The sequence below is a fragment of the Lates calcarifer genome, linkage group LG19, assembly GCF_001640805.2.
Source record: "Lates calcarifer isolate ASB-BC8 linkage group LG19, TLL_Latcal_v3, whole genome shotgun sequence".
NCBI lineage: Eukaryota > Metazoa > Chordata > Actinopteri > Centropomidae > Lates > Lates calcarifer.
The window spans coordinates 7,061,136-7,081,348 of record NC_066851.1 but is presented as its reverse complement, the minus strand read 5'-3'; the positions used below and the strand labels follow the sequence as shown (position 1 = coordinate 7,081,348).

The 20,213-nt window shown below is 41.3% G+C and overlaps 1 protein-coding gene across 1 annotated transcript; it reads left to right on the top strand.

The window, feature by feature from the left end:
- Positions 1-1,718: 1,718 nt before the first annotated feature.
- sertad4 (SERTA domain containing 4) lies at positions 1,719-19,988 on the top strand. Its single transcript, XM_018697869.2, has 4 exons — positions 1,719-2,359; positions 15,144-15,316; positions 15,603-15,721; positions 16,377-19,988. Exons 2-4 carry the CDS (start codon positions 15,163-15,165, stop codon positions 17,271-17,273), a joined length of 1,170 nt encoding a protein of 389 aa, XP_018553385.1. The 5' UTR covers positions 1,719-2,359; positions 15,144-15,162; the 3' UTR covers positions 17,274-19,988.
- The last annotated feature ends 225 nt before the right edge of the window (positions 19,989-20,213 follow it).

The following is a 20,213-nucleotide window of genomic DNA, read 5'->3' as shown; positions in this document are numbered from 1 at the left end:
TACTGCTATTTGCTATTTAAATCAACCACACTAGTGCTGACATGAACAAACATTTAATCTATGTATCTGGAGGTACCGTTGGTTGCTTTTTCACATCACAAGGAGTTGAGTTGTTGTTAATTTTGGAGTTAGATATGCAGCTCAACTTTAAAGTTATGTAAGTCTTCAAAAATTGGTTTACACCGCGTGCCACAAAACAACCAACAGGTGGAGCAAGTATTGCATTTTACTGCCTATGTGGCAGTGTGGCAAATAAGCACTATGGTAAATTTGAACTTGGACTTTTCTGAGTTAAATGCCAACATGAATGTATATGGGTTCTGCAGTGATTTTCTCCAAGCTCAGATTGTCTTCAGTCCTATGTGGAGTGGCTGATTTGTAAAGCACTGGCTCATTTCAGTGAAAACAAACTGTTGATGTCCTACAAGATGAAGTAGATACTTAGCTATTGAAAGTAAAGAAGAAAGCAGGAAAATAGTGTTGTACCTGAAAGAGCCTGAGAATGGAATTGATTTGTTTTAGGTACAGAAATGGAAAAGATTATTGTCATCAGGTGCATATGTCCAGGTGTAACATCCTCTAGATGTTCCTTTGAGTCCAAATTTATCTTGTTTTTCGTTGTCTCAAGAAAAAAAAAACATTGGCACTATATAGCGCTCAAGAGCAGTGTTTCCAATTTGGTTGGCTATATTTATGTGACAGACAGATAATAACTTTCAAACCATCAGTTTTTGTTTCCACTCTGCAGGGATTTTGCCGTGATGTAGGTCTGAGTGAACTGACGCCCATGCTTTGTGTGATCTTGGCACAAACCTGAATCTTTCATTTCTAGATTTAGCTGTTGAAAAAAAAAGGTAAAGCGAGGGAAAACAAGATCAGAGATATAAGGTTTTTACAATTAACTGTGTTCTCCAGCACATTCCACAGCTGAACACAGAACAAAGCGCTCAGGGGGAGAAATGCTGGAAAATAAGATTCAGTGGCTGCTGCTGAATCAAAGGGGAAATGCATAACAGATGAGAGGGGCTTGCTCCCTCCCCTCTCTTTGTCGGTCACATCCCTGCAGAGCAGATATCCAACACACAACCCATCTAAAAAAAAGTGTTGGAATGCCTTCAACTGCTGTCGGAAATATAATGATTATGAATTCAGTGCACGGCCCAAACAAAGTGGTATTAATTCGACATGTAGGAGGCTGTTAAAGGAAAATGAACTATGTAAATGAAAACATTACTAAGTAAGTCAGTGGTAACAATGGTTATGTTAATGGGATGATGGCTTAGCAATAACGTGGACCTACGAACACACAAGAAATTGATCGATTGACATTAACTACACATAACTGGAGCCAAAACACTTAGTCCATTGACAGTCCATTGATTAATTAGTAAACAGGAAACCTGCTATTTTGAAAAATGGAGAACATTTGATAGTTCCTAAATTTAATATTTTGGGAGATTTTAGACTTGAATTTTCATCCACCGATTTATCATTTAAAACATTTATTAAGTAAAAACAACAAAAATTGCCTCTTTTTCTCCCACCTTTTACAATATTGAATTTTCAGCTTATCTTGGTCTTACCTGAGAGTAAACTGAGCATTTTTCGATTTCAGATTGTTGGTTGGATAAAGCCAATAATCCATTTTCACTCTTTTTTTTTTTTTTTTTTTTTTACTTTCCGTGGACTAAACAACTAAATCTAGATAAAAATTTACAGGTTAATCTATGAAACATGAAAAATGTTGCGGCCCTAAACACAATCAACAGTAGAATTAATTTGGTGACCAAGAGCGTTGGAAAATTCCGAGCAGCACCTGAACTCCTCAGCAGTAGTTGACTGGAGGGAATGGAGCTGCGACGGTGGTGTTGTTTTCTCCGCCACACATTCATATCAACTGTCAACCTAGCCGTGACGACGTGAGCTGCTCGGGACCTTCTGCACGAGGAACCACCGTGAATGGATTACCACACCATCCAAACATCCAAAGCTCACTTCTTTCTCTTCACTGAAGAAAGGGACAAAAGAAAAACAAAAAAAGCAGCTGTCTACCTTTGCCAGTGAGGAGAGCGCGTGGGGATGCTTCGCGTGGGTCTAGTGAGAGAAACGCGCGCGCGCTCAATGATTAGTATTTAGACAAGTAGCTAATTAACCAGTAATTACGTAAGTAGCGTTTAAACCGCCTGTGTGGTTCGCGTGTCTGCTACAGGCTATATTTAGAACAACGCGGAGCCAGCGGAGGACACGGTAGTATTTATTCAGTAGGAGTTTTTCATTTGTCATCAACGCACCTTGGATTTCAGTCGTTATCACAAAGCAAGTGTGGAGCCGAGGACGACGTCAAAACAATTCAAGACAGGTAAGCTAACATTCCTACAGCTAAATAAATCCACGATATGAGTACCCCATCTGGTTCATTGGCTTTAGTATTGAAAAGTAAAAGTATGTAATGTAATTTCTGCCAACATAAGTTATCCCTATCACATACTGTGGGTTCTTTTTATCCAGTTCCAATTCATGTGTGTCTTTGTTTCCACAATGTAATAATTGACAAAACCTTACAGCATCCCATCTGGAGTCAAACTAAATTTTGGCAAGTGCATATCCCTTGTTGCCGCCCATACTTAATATGCCAATCAGCTAGCTTACATGGAGAGGAAAACAATGACTTATTCTGGAGATTATTTTAAAAAGTAACTGGTATATGAAACTCTTTAGAGAATAGTTCTGTTTTATCAAGCCAAGTGAACAATGACAATAAAAACTTGTCAAGTATATAACATTTGGAGAACTAATTAAACCTGAATATGTTTAAGGTAATTCTGTTGGTTTAGTTAAGTAGTTTCAGTCAAGACAAGGCGGTTTGTGCACTTCATGTTTACTGAACTGAGTAAATTATTGGTTAAACCTGTATTAGATTGATTAGATCTGATGCAGTAGGATTAACGAGAATCAGGGCAGTCAATAGCTCACAAGTATGACATGACAGAGACCCTGGTCTAACACATTATGCAGGCTGACATAACCAGCAACCCTTCTGGCATCCATCCAGCCTCACTTCATTATTTTTCTGTGGACTGCGCTTGGCTGCAAATCCTGAAGTGGCGGTTGCCTGTATTACTGCTGCCTTGTGAAAGGAGGGGGGGTGTTAGGCGATTTAGCTGAATTCTGAGCTTCTGTTGTAATTCTCTCCTTGATGTCACGTCTGTGCTTTCTTAGACTTAGTGTCACAAGCTTCGACTCCACTCAGAGTGGACTATTAGTACTCTGTTAGCCCCAGTAGGGATAAAGAAAATTCCAACATATCACGTCTTATGAATAAATATTATAAATAAACACCATCTCCCCTCTGTCTCTAACCTCCTTTATCTGCCGTTTCGGTGAAAGAAAGGCTTCTAGTGCAGTGGGCTGGTAATAGGGTTGGATGCGCTTCACCTCCACTTGCTGCCAACAACATCCGGAGTCACTTGCCAGGAATTCCACCTTTGCTATTTGTTTCCCTTGGAGAGAAAAGTGTGTTCAGTGGAATATAGTGAGGCACGCAACAGGGAAGAGCATCCAGCTCAGATTAAACTCACAGACCAGAGGAGAGGGGTCGTAACAAGAGGAAGCACTCTGGCTTTGCGGCACGGTGGACGGGTTCCTGGCATCTAGCTCGGGCAAGTCCGATGCCAGATTCCTTCTCTTTGCCGCCTGCCAAAGCCCTCCGCCCCATCGTCTTTATCAAAAGCCCTCACTGCGATTCCCCTCTTCCAGTTCTGTCGCTGGTGCTATCAATCATATCTCGCTCTCAGCAGACTCTTCTGCTCATTAAGGATGTGAACCTGTAGGTAGCCTGCAGCCCCTAGACATTCATCTCTCTCAGCGGGGCGCAGAGTCTCACATCTGGAGCAGCATTTCAAAACATGGCTCTTAGCAGACATGTAAAGCACGCTGAAGGAGATTCAATACATTTTTAAAGGCAGCCTTTCAGCAGACGCCGTGCCAAGCATAAAATTAACAGCACTTGAAGTGTGTTGCTCACATGCAAACCTGTAATGGTTTGTAATTTGCCAGAAAGGCAGGAATAAAAGCAGGTGCAGGGGATAACGTATATTGCAGCACAGCCACTGGTGATGATAGTTGGCTGGCTTCACATCTCACTGCCTTTGTCCCTCTCTCTTTCTCTGCTCTGTTCTGTGTAAAAGGTTTCAGCCAAGACAAGTTGAGCTGCTTTAGTGTGTGTGTTTGTGTATTTGTGTGTGTGTGTGTGTATGTAAGAGAGGACCGCAGGGTGTAGCCCCAGACTTCTTTCTTCCCCTCAGGCACAGCTTCCCCCGTCATGAATACGCCTTTGTGCTCCAGAGAGACACACAACTAAGGTGGACAACTTGAGAGGAAAGGAGAACACACATTTGTTTCAACACAAGTGTAAAAATAGAGGAAGGTGTGACGTGACTTTTATTTATAGCAGAGACCTTATGACTTCACCCTCACTGAAAAAAAAATTCTTTTACAGTCTCAGATCCTGCACCTAAAAATCCTTTAGTTGGTCCAAAAAATATATTTTCTCAAAGATTCGTCTCAGTACTTGTCTGTACATGTCTGTAATTAATTTAGACCTGTGCAGGAACATTCATTTTTTTAGAGTAATTTAAGGCAACATGAATAGCACTGGTTCAAAATCTCTCACATTCCAGAAAGTAATTCATCACTTATCATAAGTGGTAACATATGTGTGATTATGCAGGATTTCACACCACTTTCAATAGCTTGTCCTTCAGTTTCATACTCTTACAGAGAGAGCACATAAAATCCTTTTAACATTGTTTGTTTTACTTAAGGACCCCTAACGTAAGATTTTTTAAATAAGCACATGCTGATGTCCTAGTCCATCTGAAATGTGCTGCATCCACCTCTAGGAGTGTGGCACTGATGTACCGACAGAGCCCCGGCCTGTTAACCCTCACAGCCACAACAACCCATCCCCAGATAGACCATAATGCAGCTCCCGTACAGCCGCCCCTGTCACAACACATGTGTCACCACTCAGCAAGAAGAGCGCCGGGTGAAACCCTGAGGGCCCTGAACCCAGCTTAGTCACGCCACCGCGGCCAAGACGCCCCTCCGCCATTTGCTCACTGCTCTGATGCCTCCTGACAGGCTGCAAGCTGGCACAAACACAATCTAGGATGCAACAGGAAAAAAAGAAGAAAATATTATCAATATAAAACAGCGAAAGAGTGGAATGGCAGAGGAGGCTGTTATTTTTGTACTTAAACTTATCACCAGACATGAATGTTGATATTGAATCATTTTTCAAAACTCCAAATTACAGATTATGTGACAACACATAATCACAGTTGGACGTAAATCAAATGCGTAAAATTTTAAAGCAATTCCACTAAATTGTGCTTCTTCAAAAAGTCTGGAAAAAAAACTTACTTAGATGATGAAACTGTGCCTGTTGTTCTCTTCTTCATTATAGTATTAATTAGACACAGAGATATGCACCAAGCTAAGTGCCATCTGGTTTCATTATCAATGCCTTGAATTATGGCACAGACACATTACATGCTACTGTACATCACACCCAGTATATGTACTTGGCACTTAGGTTAAAAAACATGTCAGTATTAGCAGAAATAGAACACATGAAAATAATGTGGCTAACCCTCAGCTATACTAAGGAGAAGACCATGGAGGTTTTCAGTGCACTGGTTTCTGTAAAATGCCTAAAAAGCATCAATTCAGTGTTTTGGCATTGATTTATTTCTTTGAGCATGCCTCTGCAAAGCATGTTCAACTTTTCCGTCTAATTTGCCCAGCGTGGCTATTCACAGTGTTTCTGTGCAACTGTGGTCCACTCTACTAGCGGGGGGCTAATTGCTTGCTATTTGAGTGTCTCGATTTTGATTCATTGCATACAGTGCCTGGTTGTTGCTTCTCTGAAGGAGAAGTTGATGTCATGAAACCTATTATCTATTCTCTATCTTTTCTGTCTTGCTGTGTGCTTCGCCCTCTGATGCCAGCAGCGCTCGCGCACTCTCTCCGCCCCCACGCCAACAGGCATATTGATGGAATGAAGCTTCTCCATATTGAGAAGAAGTGGGCTGTATCTTGGCTTAGAGTTCTCAGTTACAGTATGACGATCAACATCAAATGATTTTCTCTCCTACAGTTTATTAGTCATTAGTCCACCTTCTGCCTGAAATTTACCTGCAGTTTTTACCTTGTGGGTGGACAGTGTCGAGATTCAAGTATTTACATTGATATAAGCATTTTTTGCAATGTACCATTGAAGATAGCAGTGCTCCAGTGAAAAAGGACAGAAAGTAGAAGTACACTGCCCACATTTCAGAACATTTAAAATGCCATTCAGAAGGTCATAACAGGAGAAACACTGGATGTAAACTGTACATTTTCAGTGAAAACACCACATGGTAGGTAAATAGATAATAGATAAGTAAAAAACAGAATATCACAAAGAACAACAGATCAGTAGTCATAAATAACACAGAAGGAGGAGTCCAGATTTGCAGATGTCTGTATTTCTCTTGAACTTGACATTCAGTAGCCAAATTTCCATCCAAATGTGAGCCAGATTTTAACAGAATTTCCAGAAAACTGATGAAAATGCAAATAATGCCTCCATCCACTACTGTTCCGCAAACATTAAGAGTTGGGCGCATCTAATATAAACAGCTGCTGGTGCTAATTCTCCAGTTGGGTGCCAAAAGACGAGGGTGCAGCCAGATGACTAGAATTAAGAGCGCCAGTCAAACGATGGAAAACTTTGTAGAAAATGTGATGGAAAGCATTCATCTTTGTTTTATGTGAATTACATTCTCCACATTGGTTCACACATATCTGATGTTTTTGTCTCTTCACTGCAAGCCTGAGTGACATCACAGTCACATGCTTTGTCATAATTTATCCATTCAGTCTGTTTCCATTTCACTCTGTTGCATTTTGCTTTCACTGCTACAACTACTTTTCCTTCTCAGCCCAACATAAAAACTTTTTGCAGCATTACATTTTTTTTTCTGCAAGTTTTTGGGTGGGTTCACTCATGAACTGTGAAATCACTGTTGGCTAGCGGACGTCTATCGACTGTGTGTGCTTCTTAGTTATTTTGTACATGTCGGTGCATTTCTGTGTCCGTATTTACTCCACTCTGGATGAGGTTGCACTGAATTCTTCAATGCAACTTTTGCAATAGCATTTAGATTCAAGTGTGCATGTTATGCAAGAGAGAAAAGAGGATTCAAAAGGCTGAGCATCAAAGTGTTGCAGTTGACCAGGTAACACTATAAAGATACAACAGGTACTCCACATGTGACAGGTTTCAGTGGCCCCTTCCCTGTCAAAACACATCAGCTTTCAGTTTCTGTGTGTATGTGAGTAAAGGCAGCAGGCATCAAACTAAAAAGAAATGCAGGGGAGCAGGGAAGGCAGTGCCAGTGCTCAAGTTTTCCCTCTTCCTGTGAGATTCAAAGTGCCTGCCGTGAGATCACACAGCTCTGAGGAAGCTTGTTGTTGAAGCTCCTGTCAACGCAACCACAGGCAGCTCTTTCAGGGCTACGCCCACTTATCTTCTCACTGTGGAGATGTATCGTTTAGATTTGGTCCACCACACACAACTGCCACTGTACACACACACACACACACATACACACACACACACACCTGTCTGTGTCTGTACAGGGATAAGTACTGACATACACAAGAGCTGACACTGACAGGTGCTGACATTGTCAAGAGTGACTTATAAAAGGATTTTTCTCACTTTGTACATATGCACAAGGTTAATGTCAATCCAGTACTTTATACATATGGCATACATTTCAGTTGACTTTCTTGCCAGTTTGCTCCCTCAAATTGGCCACTTCATGGTAACTGTCTCACCAGTGAAATGATCTGTAAGGCATGGCACATGGTTCAACATACACTATATTAAGCATTAAAACCACTGAGGTGTCTTCACCTTGTCATCCCATCAAAGTTATATTTTCATTTTTATTTGGTATGTTAGGTAGAAAATACAGTATTTGTATTATTAGGACTTGACAGTTAATCATAGTTAATCCTAGATAATACACGTGTCTGTAGATATTAGATGTTATTTTAGTGTGTGTCTTCGATTAATCGTGAAATTTGTCTTTAACAGTTTTCAGGTGTCCAAGCACTTCCTTTACACACAATCTTAAGAAATCTTGGAATACCCAGAGTGCAACAACTAATCTAAAACAAATGTTTAAGATGGGAAATCGGGCAGCGAATTGCTACATTGTTCATCTTTGGGAAAAATAACAAAGTCCAAAACAATGAGTTGGCCCAACATCGGTTCAGAAATTGGAGTCCAGTCATTTGATAATGTTCGGGTTTAAACTTTAAACCAGATGACAAATGCATAGCAGAAGCAGCTGCTAATTTTATTGCAATAAAGAGGGAGTATTTCATAAAATAATTTTGCCCAGAAACACTTAATTGTGATTAATGATCATGATCTTAAGCCATATAAATTAGTGTAATAATAACACAGCCCTATTTTTTCATCAATTGCATTTTTTTTCTCTGAAATTCTATGACTGTAATCATAAATGCATAGTCAGCCTGCATATGCACTTCGTTAGTCTTTATTTGATTTGTCATCTTGATGCACTGGGTGTGTCCGTATGTCATTTATGGTAATGGAATATGGCAGAACAAAAACACGCTCACGCCTGCAGAATTCCCTGTCCCACAATTTATCTTCCTGATTCTGTGCAGTTGTTCAGTTGTGACACAGTGCATGCTTGTGTGTGCTGTGAAGACCCTCTCGGGCCGTCTGGGATCTATTTTGATGTGAAAACCACAGACATGAACTCTTTTCACTGCTATCTGTTCCCCTAAGGCTCGGAAACACTTAGTAAAAACCTGGCCAAAAGAACAGGGAGTAAACACTTAACACGCACACACACACACACACACACACACACACACACACACACACCGAGTGATACAGCATACACTGTCAAACACATGCTGGATCGATTAGCATTTTTGAGGCCACAGAGAAAAATACTTTGAGAAAGCACAAAGTTTATTAGAGGCATGTTTCATACTCCCCCAGAATCACTGTATAAATGAAATCTTCCCCCATGTTTGGCTTAAATATGAGTTTTTCTTCGACTGTTTCCTATTAAACACGGGTTGAGGGAACATAAGAGGAACTTCAAACACTCTTAAAAAGCCACAGCTGACAGAAAGAAGATAACAAGCAGATAAGCTAAAAGCTCTCTCATATATTGTGACACTGTTTATTGTCAGCCTGTTTATTTTTCTGTTTGCTGTTTGACAGAGGTGGTGGTTTACAGAGCGGCGGGTCATAGTTTATCCACCTTAAAAATATAAATGCCTGTGACCAGAGACAGCACCACTTACATCATAAAAACCTGCTGTGGATATTGTGCAGCAATTGTGTAAATGTGAAAATAAGAGCTGCTGGTGGTAGTGCAGTCCTCATATCTAAGGCATGCAGCAGAGAGATGTGTGTACAGAAAATAAAAATGGATTTGCTTAGTCAAACCTAGACAAACTGAAAACTGTACAAAGTTGAATGGTGAAGCACAGGAGAAAGTACACAACTGGATTTATCTGTTGTAGTCGTACTTTTTATCAGCATGAGACCAATAAATATGCTTGGCTGATATAGTGGCCGATAATAGTTTATTGCAGACACATTGGTATCAGTATATATGCTAGCTGATAAGTAACCAGAAATTGCAGTACAGAAATGCCAAAGCAGAAACTATGTCTCCATCACATAGTTTGTCCACTAGAGGGCATAGAGAAGTAAAATTTTCAGCTAATTTGTATCTTCATTGTAATTTTGAAAATGTCTAGTCTATGTTTAGAGAAATAAATAATATATAGAGGCAGGCTTCTCATTTCTAGCTAATAGCCCAGATTTTGCAGTCTGAAAGGACAACTGTTGCTAATGGATTTTATCAGCCGTAGCTAGCAAGCTTACTAACATTTTTTCCATGAGTTATTTGTCTGCTAACTCCTTTGCAGTTTGCAGTGGGCTTTTAAACCTTTTGAAATGACAATCTTGAGAAAATGAACTTCATAGCTTGATACCATGCCAAAACACTGAGGCTAAAGCTAACAGGTCCTGGGCAAAAAGTCAGCATCCTCATAGGTTGATGATCCATGTACAGGATGTGTGCTTAGTATGTTATGGGATCACAAAATGATTTCTGCTACACAGATTTTTGCTCCTTTCATTTTGAAATACTGGATAGAATTACCTCTTAAAACTAAGAACTATTCAGGTTGGAAAGGTTGGAAACACTGGAAACACATCCTGAAACGCCAGGATGTAATTTCTTTTCCACTGTCAATTTTGTAGTGGAGAACTGAGATGACGTTCCTTAAAGATCCTTTTGTTAAGCTTGCCTTATTGCTCTGAGTGTGTCCCTTTATTGCATTTTGCACCACATCTCGCAGAGATCAGTTTGCATCCAGAGAGGTCACTCCTGCACACCTATTTAGATTTTGTTTTGAAGAAAGATGCAGTTGTATGGTTGTGGGCGATACTCTTTTGGAGAATATATAGTAAAAAGGGTCTTTGTTTAAATGCAAATGCTGTTACCTAAACAATATCCAAATTTAATCCAAATCCCCAAAATCTTCAAAGCTGCCAAAGACACTGGTTATTATTAGACTGTGGATGTCAAAAATAGCTTGGTTTGAGGAAGATAAAATAACACCCATAGTATGTGTTAAAAGCCAGAATCTGACATTGGTAGTGTGGCCCAGGAGCACTCTGGTCGACTGTTATGGCCTTAGTTGACTTTCCCTCCAAAATATTTGAGGACACTACAAGCTGTGCATGTCTGAGTGTGTGTGCGCCTGTCTATCTCAGCGCTGGAGGGAGTGAGTCAATCACAGCAGGAGAAATCATCCCTGCGGGCGATCTGTCTCCACTCATGACAAGGCTCCTAAGGCACTTATCTTTCCTTCCCTGACTCATTCCATCTCTCCATCCCTCCCCAGCCCTCCCTCTATCTGCCTTCCACCCCCCACCCCTTCCTTTCTCTCCTCCTATTCTCTATCACTCTCTGTCTCCCTCCCACGGTTTGTCTCGTGCCCTGGCACCGCAATTAACTTCTCATCATCAAAGGGTGTAATGAAAAAGAAGGCGAGATAGAGAGTCAGACAGAGGTAGGAAAGCTGCGAGAGAGGGAAGATAAGGAGGGATGAAGCCAGAGGAGCTGTGACTGAACAGAGGTGAAGCAGCGCCTCACGTACACACTCACACGTACTCACATACACTTGTACACACTCACAGGTTCTTTTTTTTTTCCCTCAAAATACACACTCTGTTAAACACAATCACACGTACACAGCTCGCACTCGCTCTCAATCACTCTCGCATTCCTGCGAGCTGCAGACAGAAACAGAGAAAGAGAGGGATGATATCCCCCCAGGAGATTTTTTCTCTCCTCATTCCTTGTTTTTATTTCTCAACCCGTTTCTCCCTTCCTCTTTCACAGATGCACACACACTTGTTCACAGTCTCCCCTCCTCCTCCTTCTCCTCCTCCTTTTCTTTGAAGAACAAGAAGTATTGCTGTACATGTAGGGAAGCTGCTCTGTCGGTATTCTCATTGTTTTTTTTTTCTTCTTTTTTTTTCTTTTTGTTTTGTTTTTTTTCACCCCCCGGTTCAGAGAGCTGTCAACTGTGACCGCTGTTGAAAGGATGTCAGTGAGAGAGACGGAGGGAGAGGGAGAGAGAGGGAGAGAGAGAGACAGAGGGACTGAGACTGGGGGATGAAAGAGACGGTAAAAGAGGGAGGGGGAGATGTCGAGATGGAGGTCCCTATGGAGGGCAGAGGGAGTGATGGCATGCTTGTTTCTTTGTGCCCAAGCAAACGTAGCAACAGCAGCGAGGGGAGGTGATGGAGAGGAAAATAGCTGAGGGTAAAAAAGCAGCTCAGGGGGGAAATGAGAAGGGCCAAAGCTGCTAATTAACCATGGCACTAGTGCTCAATAACAGTGACATAATTGGCCCTAGTTGGTGGTCCTTGGTGGGGGAGCCCTGAGCAGTGGAATCCAGCTCACAGAAGTACGGTTTTACTCTGACAAGACGCTATAAGATGTGAATAATCCATAAGGTAACATGGTGGATTAGGACCAAAACTGGAATTGCTGAGTCTGCAGGCTCTAGTGTGAAGGAAACCTAACCTCTTTCAGTTGGATTCTCCCTCTAGTTCCTCCATGTACAGAATTTATTGGTGAATTTTGTATTGTGTATTCTTTTTTTCCCCAATTTTTGAATCTGCTCGTTCCTTGAGCAACAGTCCTTGTCACCGTTGACTCACTCCATTGGCCTGAAGGGTGGGCATTCAATTGTGTCTCCTCTGATACGTGTGGAGTTGCCAACTGTTACCTTTCACCTGTCATCGGTCGACACGTATCGTTAGATCTAGATCCCACTCAATTTGCAAAAGCCCCCCATCAACCAGTAGCAGAAGAACTGACTTTCCACATGCAAACTCTGTTGATTGCATGGTTTTTCTTAACAGATGACATGCATGTATCTCCATAACCTCTGCCTCTAGAATATTTCCTTTCACTAAGTTGATTTAGTCAGCTAAGAACTTGACCTGTTGCTATATATATATATATATATATATGTATATGTATGTATTTGTGTGTGTGTGCGTGTGTACATATATATATGGCCATTAATTGTCTCTGAATGTGTCAGTATGCCCCAGAAAATGTGCTAGTCACAAAGTCAAACATTGTGTGTTGTCGTTCTGAGGGCTTTCAGAACAGCTATAAACACCTTTGCCTTAACATGGTTGGGGCGACTTATTGTACAGACTTGTTTCGAACACATCTTGGCTTTTACCCTGAGCAACAGCAGGAAAAGAAAGACTTGTGCTGCAACCAGGAAGTTTCTAATTAAGATTTGTGTTTAGAGATGTCACTCCACCTCTAATTGTAACTCTTTCTTCACCAGTTTCCGTTTCACCTTCACCTGCCACTCAACTAACAATACATCTTGGGGACACTAGGCCCCAACAAGCAATGACAGTAATGGGTTATGGTAATACACACCATGTAATGATGATATAAATTATAAACTGTCAAAGACTATGACATGCTGTCTGTTTAGGCAGTAGCAGATCAATGAGTGGAGTGGCTTTATGGAACTATTGGATTTGTATATGATTTTAAATTTACTGGACCAGCCAACAAAAAGCATTCTCATCTGACTATTTTATCTGTATTCAATTCTCAATTGTACTTCCTGAAAATGTACTATATCACCACATAAATGTATATATACATATATGCTAACATATACAGATATATTGCAGTCCAGGTGTCAGTTGAACTGTTCCTACACCATGTCTACACAGAAAGTGAAGCGTTAGCAACATGTTAGCAGCAGCAGCCCCAATGCTCTGTGTATGTCTACACAGGAGGCATGTATAGCATGAGTAACCCGCAAGCCTATTAAAATAGGAACTTAACTGTTCCATTACAGGTGTATGAGACTGATGACTGAAAACGCGACTGAAAATCACGACTGAAACGCTTTCTGTGTAGACACTGTTAGTCTGTCCCCTGGGCAGTGTGTCACAGGGACATGCAATCCCTTCTCTACAATAAACTGGCAATTCGCAGGGGGGCTCATGTTCATGAGTTAGGATAAGATGGGGCGTAAAATTGACAAAATAGACAGATTGGTGCTTCAACTGCAGTGTTGCAGAAATCGTACTGGGCTGTTGTAGTTGACTGTCGATCTCAAAGCATGTCTGATAAATCCTTAGAAAATACAAAATGTAAAGCTGTTCTATGGAATCCATTACTCCCCGGGGCTGGTAGATGGGTTTGGTAAGAGCAGCACAGTCTGAGGGGACGTTTCAATGGTTTTAGGTGTGTCTGATTAGTCTGTTAAAAGCAAACACTAGAAAAGCAGCACACAGAAATAAAACTGTTCATCCAGGCAAAGCAGGGAGCTTATTGAAGCGGACATTTTAATCAGCTACCCAACAGGGGTGAGGCTGAGATGGTGTCGCCTCAGTTTGGTCTGTCAAGATGGGTTGTGGGCGATGATATCTGTTCATGCAGGGCAGGTAGAGGGAGGGGAGGAAGAAGCTTTGAGGAGGAAAGGTGGTGACAAGGAGGTCCAGCCGCTTACGCTTCAAACAGCTGGCTTTGCATTCTGCATGAAGGGGGATGAAACAACAGCAAACCAAATGACAGCCATTCACTGAGATCAAAAGGACGATACGGTTTCTCGCCGTGGATTTAGAGAATCACAGGCAGACTTTGGCTCTCAAGCCCCTCAGTGTCTACACAGTGGGGCTCTGTTTTCAGCACTGCTCGCTGCCAAGTAATGTATCTGATGTTTCTTCTTATCTGCATCACCTTCATTTAAAACATGAGGTGATATGGCTACAATATTTGTATTATTTAGAAACTTTCAAAAATGAACATGAATTCAAATCAAACTGGCGTAGTGCCTGTTGGATACCTTTTGTCAAGTTGTTTGCCTTGTGTGCTGGCACAGTGCACATCTCCTCTGCTTCCCAGATTACCATGCTGTTGACACAGCTTCCCAGTGCATTTCCATGTGTGGGATCCGTTTCACCGAACAAATTGGTGTCAAACATCTCGCTAACTCTCCTACTACCTAATCAATAGGGAATTCATGGTGTGAGTGGGTGTCATCTTTCCATCTGTGTCCCACTTGTTACATATCACAGAGTTGCCAGCCATCTGCCAATTTTTTAGTGCTCACCATTATTGTTGTTCAGATTTGTCACGCAGCTTGCACAGAAGCTGGTTACTCCTCCACACAACACCAACGTATTTGCTAGTATCATAGATAAACATCTTGTTGACATTTATCACATCATTAGGAAAGCATATGCAAAACGGTTTTGAGATTTACGGGGATAACGTGTTCACTGTTAATGTGCATAAATAGTTTACAAACCGATGTTGAATGCACTGATAAGCAGATTATTTGACAGTAACCTACTCAGGCTGTTTTCACATCTTTTGAAGTGGCCTGTTATAAAGATTAATATTTTTATGATCAGAATTACAGATCAGTTCCTTTTACCGTACTGATTTCCACTCTGTTTTTTTCAGACCGATATCAGAGAGAGAGATGACCCTTGTTTTGTCCATGAATCCTTTCCTGGACCCAGAGGGAGACCCTCCGCTCTCCGCATATCAGCCCATATGGGAATCGGAGCGCTGCACCAAGACCTGCCTGTCAAACCCTGCGCCGCCATGCAGCTCTGAAGAGCAATTTACACAAGGTACACGCACCAACACAGATGTTCATTCAGTCATTTTTTAAGCTTGATTTAATCAGATGGTGTTCCACAAAACAAGCTCAGGCTGTGGTATGGAACAGGGTCTTAAATAAGTCAGCTGTACAGGTTTGCAGTTCTTAGAGTGTCTTACTATGTGGTATGGACTCCTTTAATTTATTAGGCTATGGTCCAATTTTTGTATGTGTACATTACGAAAACATACAGTAATATTGAGATGTAGTAACATGAAACAGTGCAGTTGATTTATGGTAGTGTTCACTCTCTTCAGGACCCCCCTGTAGGCGAGTTCCTGATCATGTTTCAGTGTCGAGGATTGCTTACTTCAAGAGGAAGTTTGTTGATGATGATGATGAGCCTTCCTTCAGTTTCAGGACATACTGCCAGACTGTAAGTATTAAGACACTGATATTCCCAAAGGGGAGCACACAGCATATCCCAAATGACCTTATTAGACTGCCATGTTGTAGTAGACCGCACTACTGTAAATAAAGAAGAAAAATCACAACTGGTCAAATTGTATGTAAAAAATCTGTCTCTACATCTAACAGTCACTGTTAATGCAAATCAAGAGTGCATCCAATTAACTTACTCTTTACTAAAATTATTGTCATCAAATTTATCATTTATCATCAGAAAATCATTTGAAAGAAGGTACAAAGACTGATACTGTGTCCAAAATCACTATTCAGTCAATATTCCCTATATAATAGACTCTAATTTGAATCATCATAATTCTGCATCATCTCTGACCTATAGTTTCAAATAACTTTAATTTTGGCATATAAAAGTGCATTGTGGGATTGTTTTGCAATATGTAGTGTACATGCCAGGATGCACTACATTTTTGTTCCATTGTGGGTAAGTTATGAGGGTAATGTAGTGTATCAGCTTGGACAATCAAATGAGATTGCAGACAGTAAATATAGGATACAATACATACAATACAGTAAACAGGGATTGATGCAATGTAATACTGAATCAGCATCCCTGCCTTGAACTAACTGACCAGGCTATATAGATCTAATGGGATACTGTCCCCCAGGTTGCACCAGTTTTGGAGGAGCGTGCCCACGTGCTGCGTCTCTCCCTGGAGAAGATGAGGTTCATTGACGACCCCGAGGCCTTCCTCCGACGCTCTGTTCTTGTTAACAACCTCCTTCGGCGTCTGCGAGCTGAGATCCTGCTCCAGAGCACTGACTGGTGCTTCCCACCAAACCCAGCATTCGCCACTGGCCCGTGCGTCCTCCCACCCGGCACTAACCCCACCCACCAGGCACTCCATGGAGCTGTACCCACCCGGATCTGCTTAGCGCCCCAAGCCGGACCACCCTTCCGTAAGCGCTTCCGAATGGTCCGTGGAGGACAGGGGGATCTTCGCCCGGACTGTGCCCAGACATGCTGTTGCATCTACGCAGCGGCAGCTGCTGCAGGACACTACCTCCACCTCCCATTCTCCATGTATGATGCAGCACTGTCTACCTGCCCTTCTACACCGCACTCCTCCTCATTTTTTCAGCTAGCTAGCCATAGTAAGTTAGGGCTGGCTGTGGCCGTGGAAGAGCGTGATGATGAGGATGAAGATGTTGAAGAGGAGGAGGAAAATGAAGAAGAAGAAGAAAGGGACGAGGAGGAGGAGGAGGAGGAAGATGATGAAAGAAGACAAGCAGGGCCCTCTATTGATGTTGTTAAAGGCAAGTCAAGCCAGAAAAGTAGGACTAGGACCTTGCTGGGTCACACACACCCAAGGACAGAGGAGGACAGCTGCATGACAGATAGGGTAGAAGAGGAAGAGGAGGCAGAGCAGGAGGAGGAAGAGGAGGAAGAGGAGGAGGAGGAGGAGGAGGAAGAAGAGGAGCAGGTTGTGAGACCTTGTCAGTGGGCCTCAGAAAGAGAGCTCCACAAGGTTAGCTTCTGGCACCGCAGGGCTCATAGACAATGAGCGTGAGAAATTACTTACATTCTACATCTGTTAGAATGAAAATCTAATGATGACGACAACTGTCATCAGTTGAAGATTATTCAGATGAAGGTGAGCGCTACCTATTCTATTGTAATGCCAAGTCAACTTTATTTTAATGGTCTAATATACTCTACACACAGACAAACTCAATCCAACTCTATTGCTAGTGTTACAGTCAGATGAAAAATAGAAGATTCTTGGCCTCTCTTGGCACTGGAAACATTTTTCAAGCAATTATGAAGGCTGAGGTCACATATGGTGGGATGTGTAATCCCAAAGGTGAAGTGAAGCTTGCTATTGCACTGTCTCCAAGACCATTTTCAAGCCCCACAGCACAAAACTAAAGGTCTCAAATGGGGCTTTATATTGGTGCAACGGTCTCATTTCAGGACCCTAAACAAGCCTACGAAATGAAGGGATGTGGATATGTGAGTGTGTGCTTCTGTGTGTGTATGTATGTGCGTGAGTTTGCAAGATACAATGTAGCATTTTAAAACTTGATTTTAAGCTGTTTCTTTTTATTATTAAACATGGGTTACACATCATTATGTGTGCCTGTTGATTTTTGACGCTGTCTCAGGCAATGGCGAGCGAATGTGCTGCGGCGGTGGCACAACATGTGTTCCTCAAATTATTTTAAGAGACAACAATCATAAACATTGGAAATGTTAAATCACAATTTCAAGTGCCTTAGTGTTTTTATAGATACATGTATATTGTGTGTTCATGTAATTGTTCTTGTTACTAAGTAGCTATCTTGCATTCCAAATGACTGCGTTTGACTAAAACAGGGCATGTAGTTAAATGCAGGGTTTTGTTTTTTTTTTCAAATGTCGTTAAAAGGTTAAGGTTATAAATCAAACTACAGTTCCACACCCAAATGTGTTCTGTTTGTTTTTAGTTCAAAATGCATGCATTTCTAGCACTATCTGTCTTGGCAATGCACAAACAGAAAGCCAACCTTCAAGAACAGTTCAAAAAGCCTTGAGTCTGTTCAAAACCTCATTCACATTTGTTTGATTCAAGCAGAAAAGGCTTGTTATAGTCTGGTCGGTCTGTCCGTTGATGAGTGATTACCAAAACTTATTCGAATCTAAAAATGTCAAATGGGATCTCATACTTTGATTTAAAAGATTAAAATTTCATTAGATACTGTAAATGCATAAACACCAATGTCGGTTTTGCTGTTATCCCCACAATCAGTTGTTTTGGATATTCAAACAAACAAACGTCTCATAAACCAGCAACAAACACTGAACCAACTTTCATTCACTCATTACACGCTTAACTGAATTAGCTTCACTTTTTTATAATGATCAACAAAATGCATAAAAGAACTCATTTTGGGAAATATGCTTATTTGCTTTCTTGCCAAGAGATTGGTGAGTGGACTGATATTCCTGTCATGTCTGTGCAGTAAATATGAAGCTGGAGCCAGATGATTAGCTAGACTGGAAACAGTGAAACACCTAGCCTGGTTTTGCCCTGAGGAAACAAAATCCACCTACCAGAACCTATAAAGTTCTCTAATTAACAGGATATAGTTATATGGTTTTATATAACTTCCTTATTTTCCACTGGGCCTAGCCAAGAAATCGTCTACCACATAACCTCCCCCACATAACCAAGCATGTCATTTTTACACTTCAGGTGTTGTGCAGATTAAGCGAACAAGATATGCCATGTTAATTAGTGAGCTTAGAGGTGTTGGTAGGCGGATTTTGCCACCGTTGGATGGAGCAGGCGGGCTGTTTACCCCTGTATGCAGTTTTTAGGCAAGCTAATCTGGGCTCCAGCTTCATATTTACTGTACAGCCATGACAGATATATCAATCTTCTCATCTAACTCTTAGTTAGAGAGCACATAAGAATATTTACCAAAATGCTGAACTATTCCTTTAATTATCACAGTATGCTCTGCCTTTGTAGATTCACACCTGTGTGTTGCCTGAAGTTCCTGGCCTTTGAAGCATCTAGAATCGAGCTTGGTGGAGTGAAATCACATTGGTTGTAGAACATTGTCAGCCTGTTTGGGTATAAATTGGTGAGTGTATACTGTATGTCATTTTAATATAAAATAGACCCGAGAGGAGCTGACAGACAAACAGATATGAAGGACAGGACTGATAGAATACCAAACCAGTTCCAATATATGAAAATGAGCCTTTCTGCCATGGGATGGCATGATCAGTGGTTTCTTGTTTGTTGGTGTGTCTCTTGTGTGGCATTTCTGAAGTTTAGGGTCCTCACACTGATGACAAACCCAAACCAAAGTTGTTAAAGAAATGGAAAGCTGTATCTATCAATAGTGAATTTTTAAAAAATATTTTTTTTGTGGTCTCAGTTGGTTTGCAAGGTGGAGTTATTCCTGCCTCGTCCTATCTTTTTCCTGATGTACAAAACTGACAGTTTGCATCCTCAATGGCATCAGTGACACATCTACAACAAGACAAGTCGAGTACCAGCCTATTTAATTGTAATTCTCTAAATCCTGTTATTATTGGTGGTATTTTTAACATGAAAGAAATTTGACAAAGCAATATTTGTTTCTGAGACAAGAACATGTAAAACTGCATTGTCTGTTATTGAAAACAACAAAGGAGCAAGTCTGCTCTGATAATTTTATGTGATGTTCTGTGACAAGTGTAAAGATCAGTAAAAGAAATGTTGAAAAAATACTGCCTCCTCTTTTATTCCTTCTCGTTTCAACCGTGGTGATTCTTGCAGCCTTCAAATACAATACAATGAGATGCGCGTGTGTTAATGTTGGTGTGTGAATTCCTCTTTATTGTCTTGCCTCCCATCCTGTCTGCTGTTCAGTGGAGTGCGGCACTGCAGCTTATTGCACTCGCCAAATGTCTCTCAGGTGTCACTTTGCTGCTCGATTCTTGTTAATCTTTTTGACATTACGCTCCGAGC

Bases quoted from the DNA above. Each gene is read 5' to 3' on its own strand.
- sertad4 (XM_018697869.2), top strand. From the start codon at position 15,163: ATGACCCTTGTTTTGTCCATGAATCCTTTCCTGGACCCAGAGGGAGAC. The intron at 15,317-15,602 runs GTACACGCACCA...CACTCTCTTCAG, and splicing joins TGAAGAGCAATTTACACAAG to GACCCCCCTGTAGGCGAGTT. The intron at 15,722-16,376 runs GTAAGTATTAAG...ACTGTCCCCCAG, and splicing joins TCAGGACATACTGCCAGACT to GTTGCACCAGTTTTGGAGGA.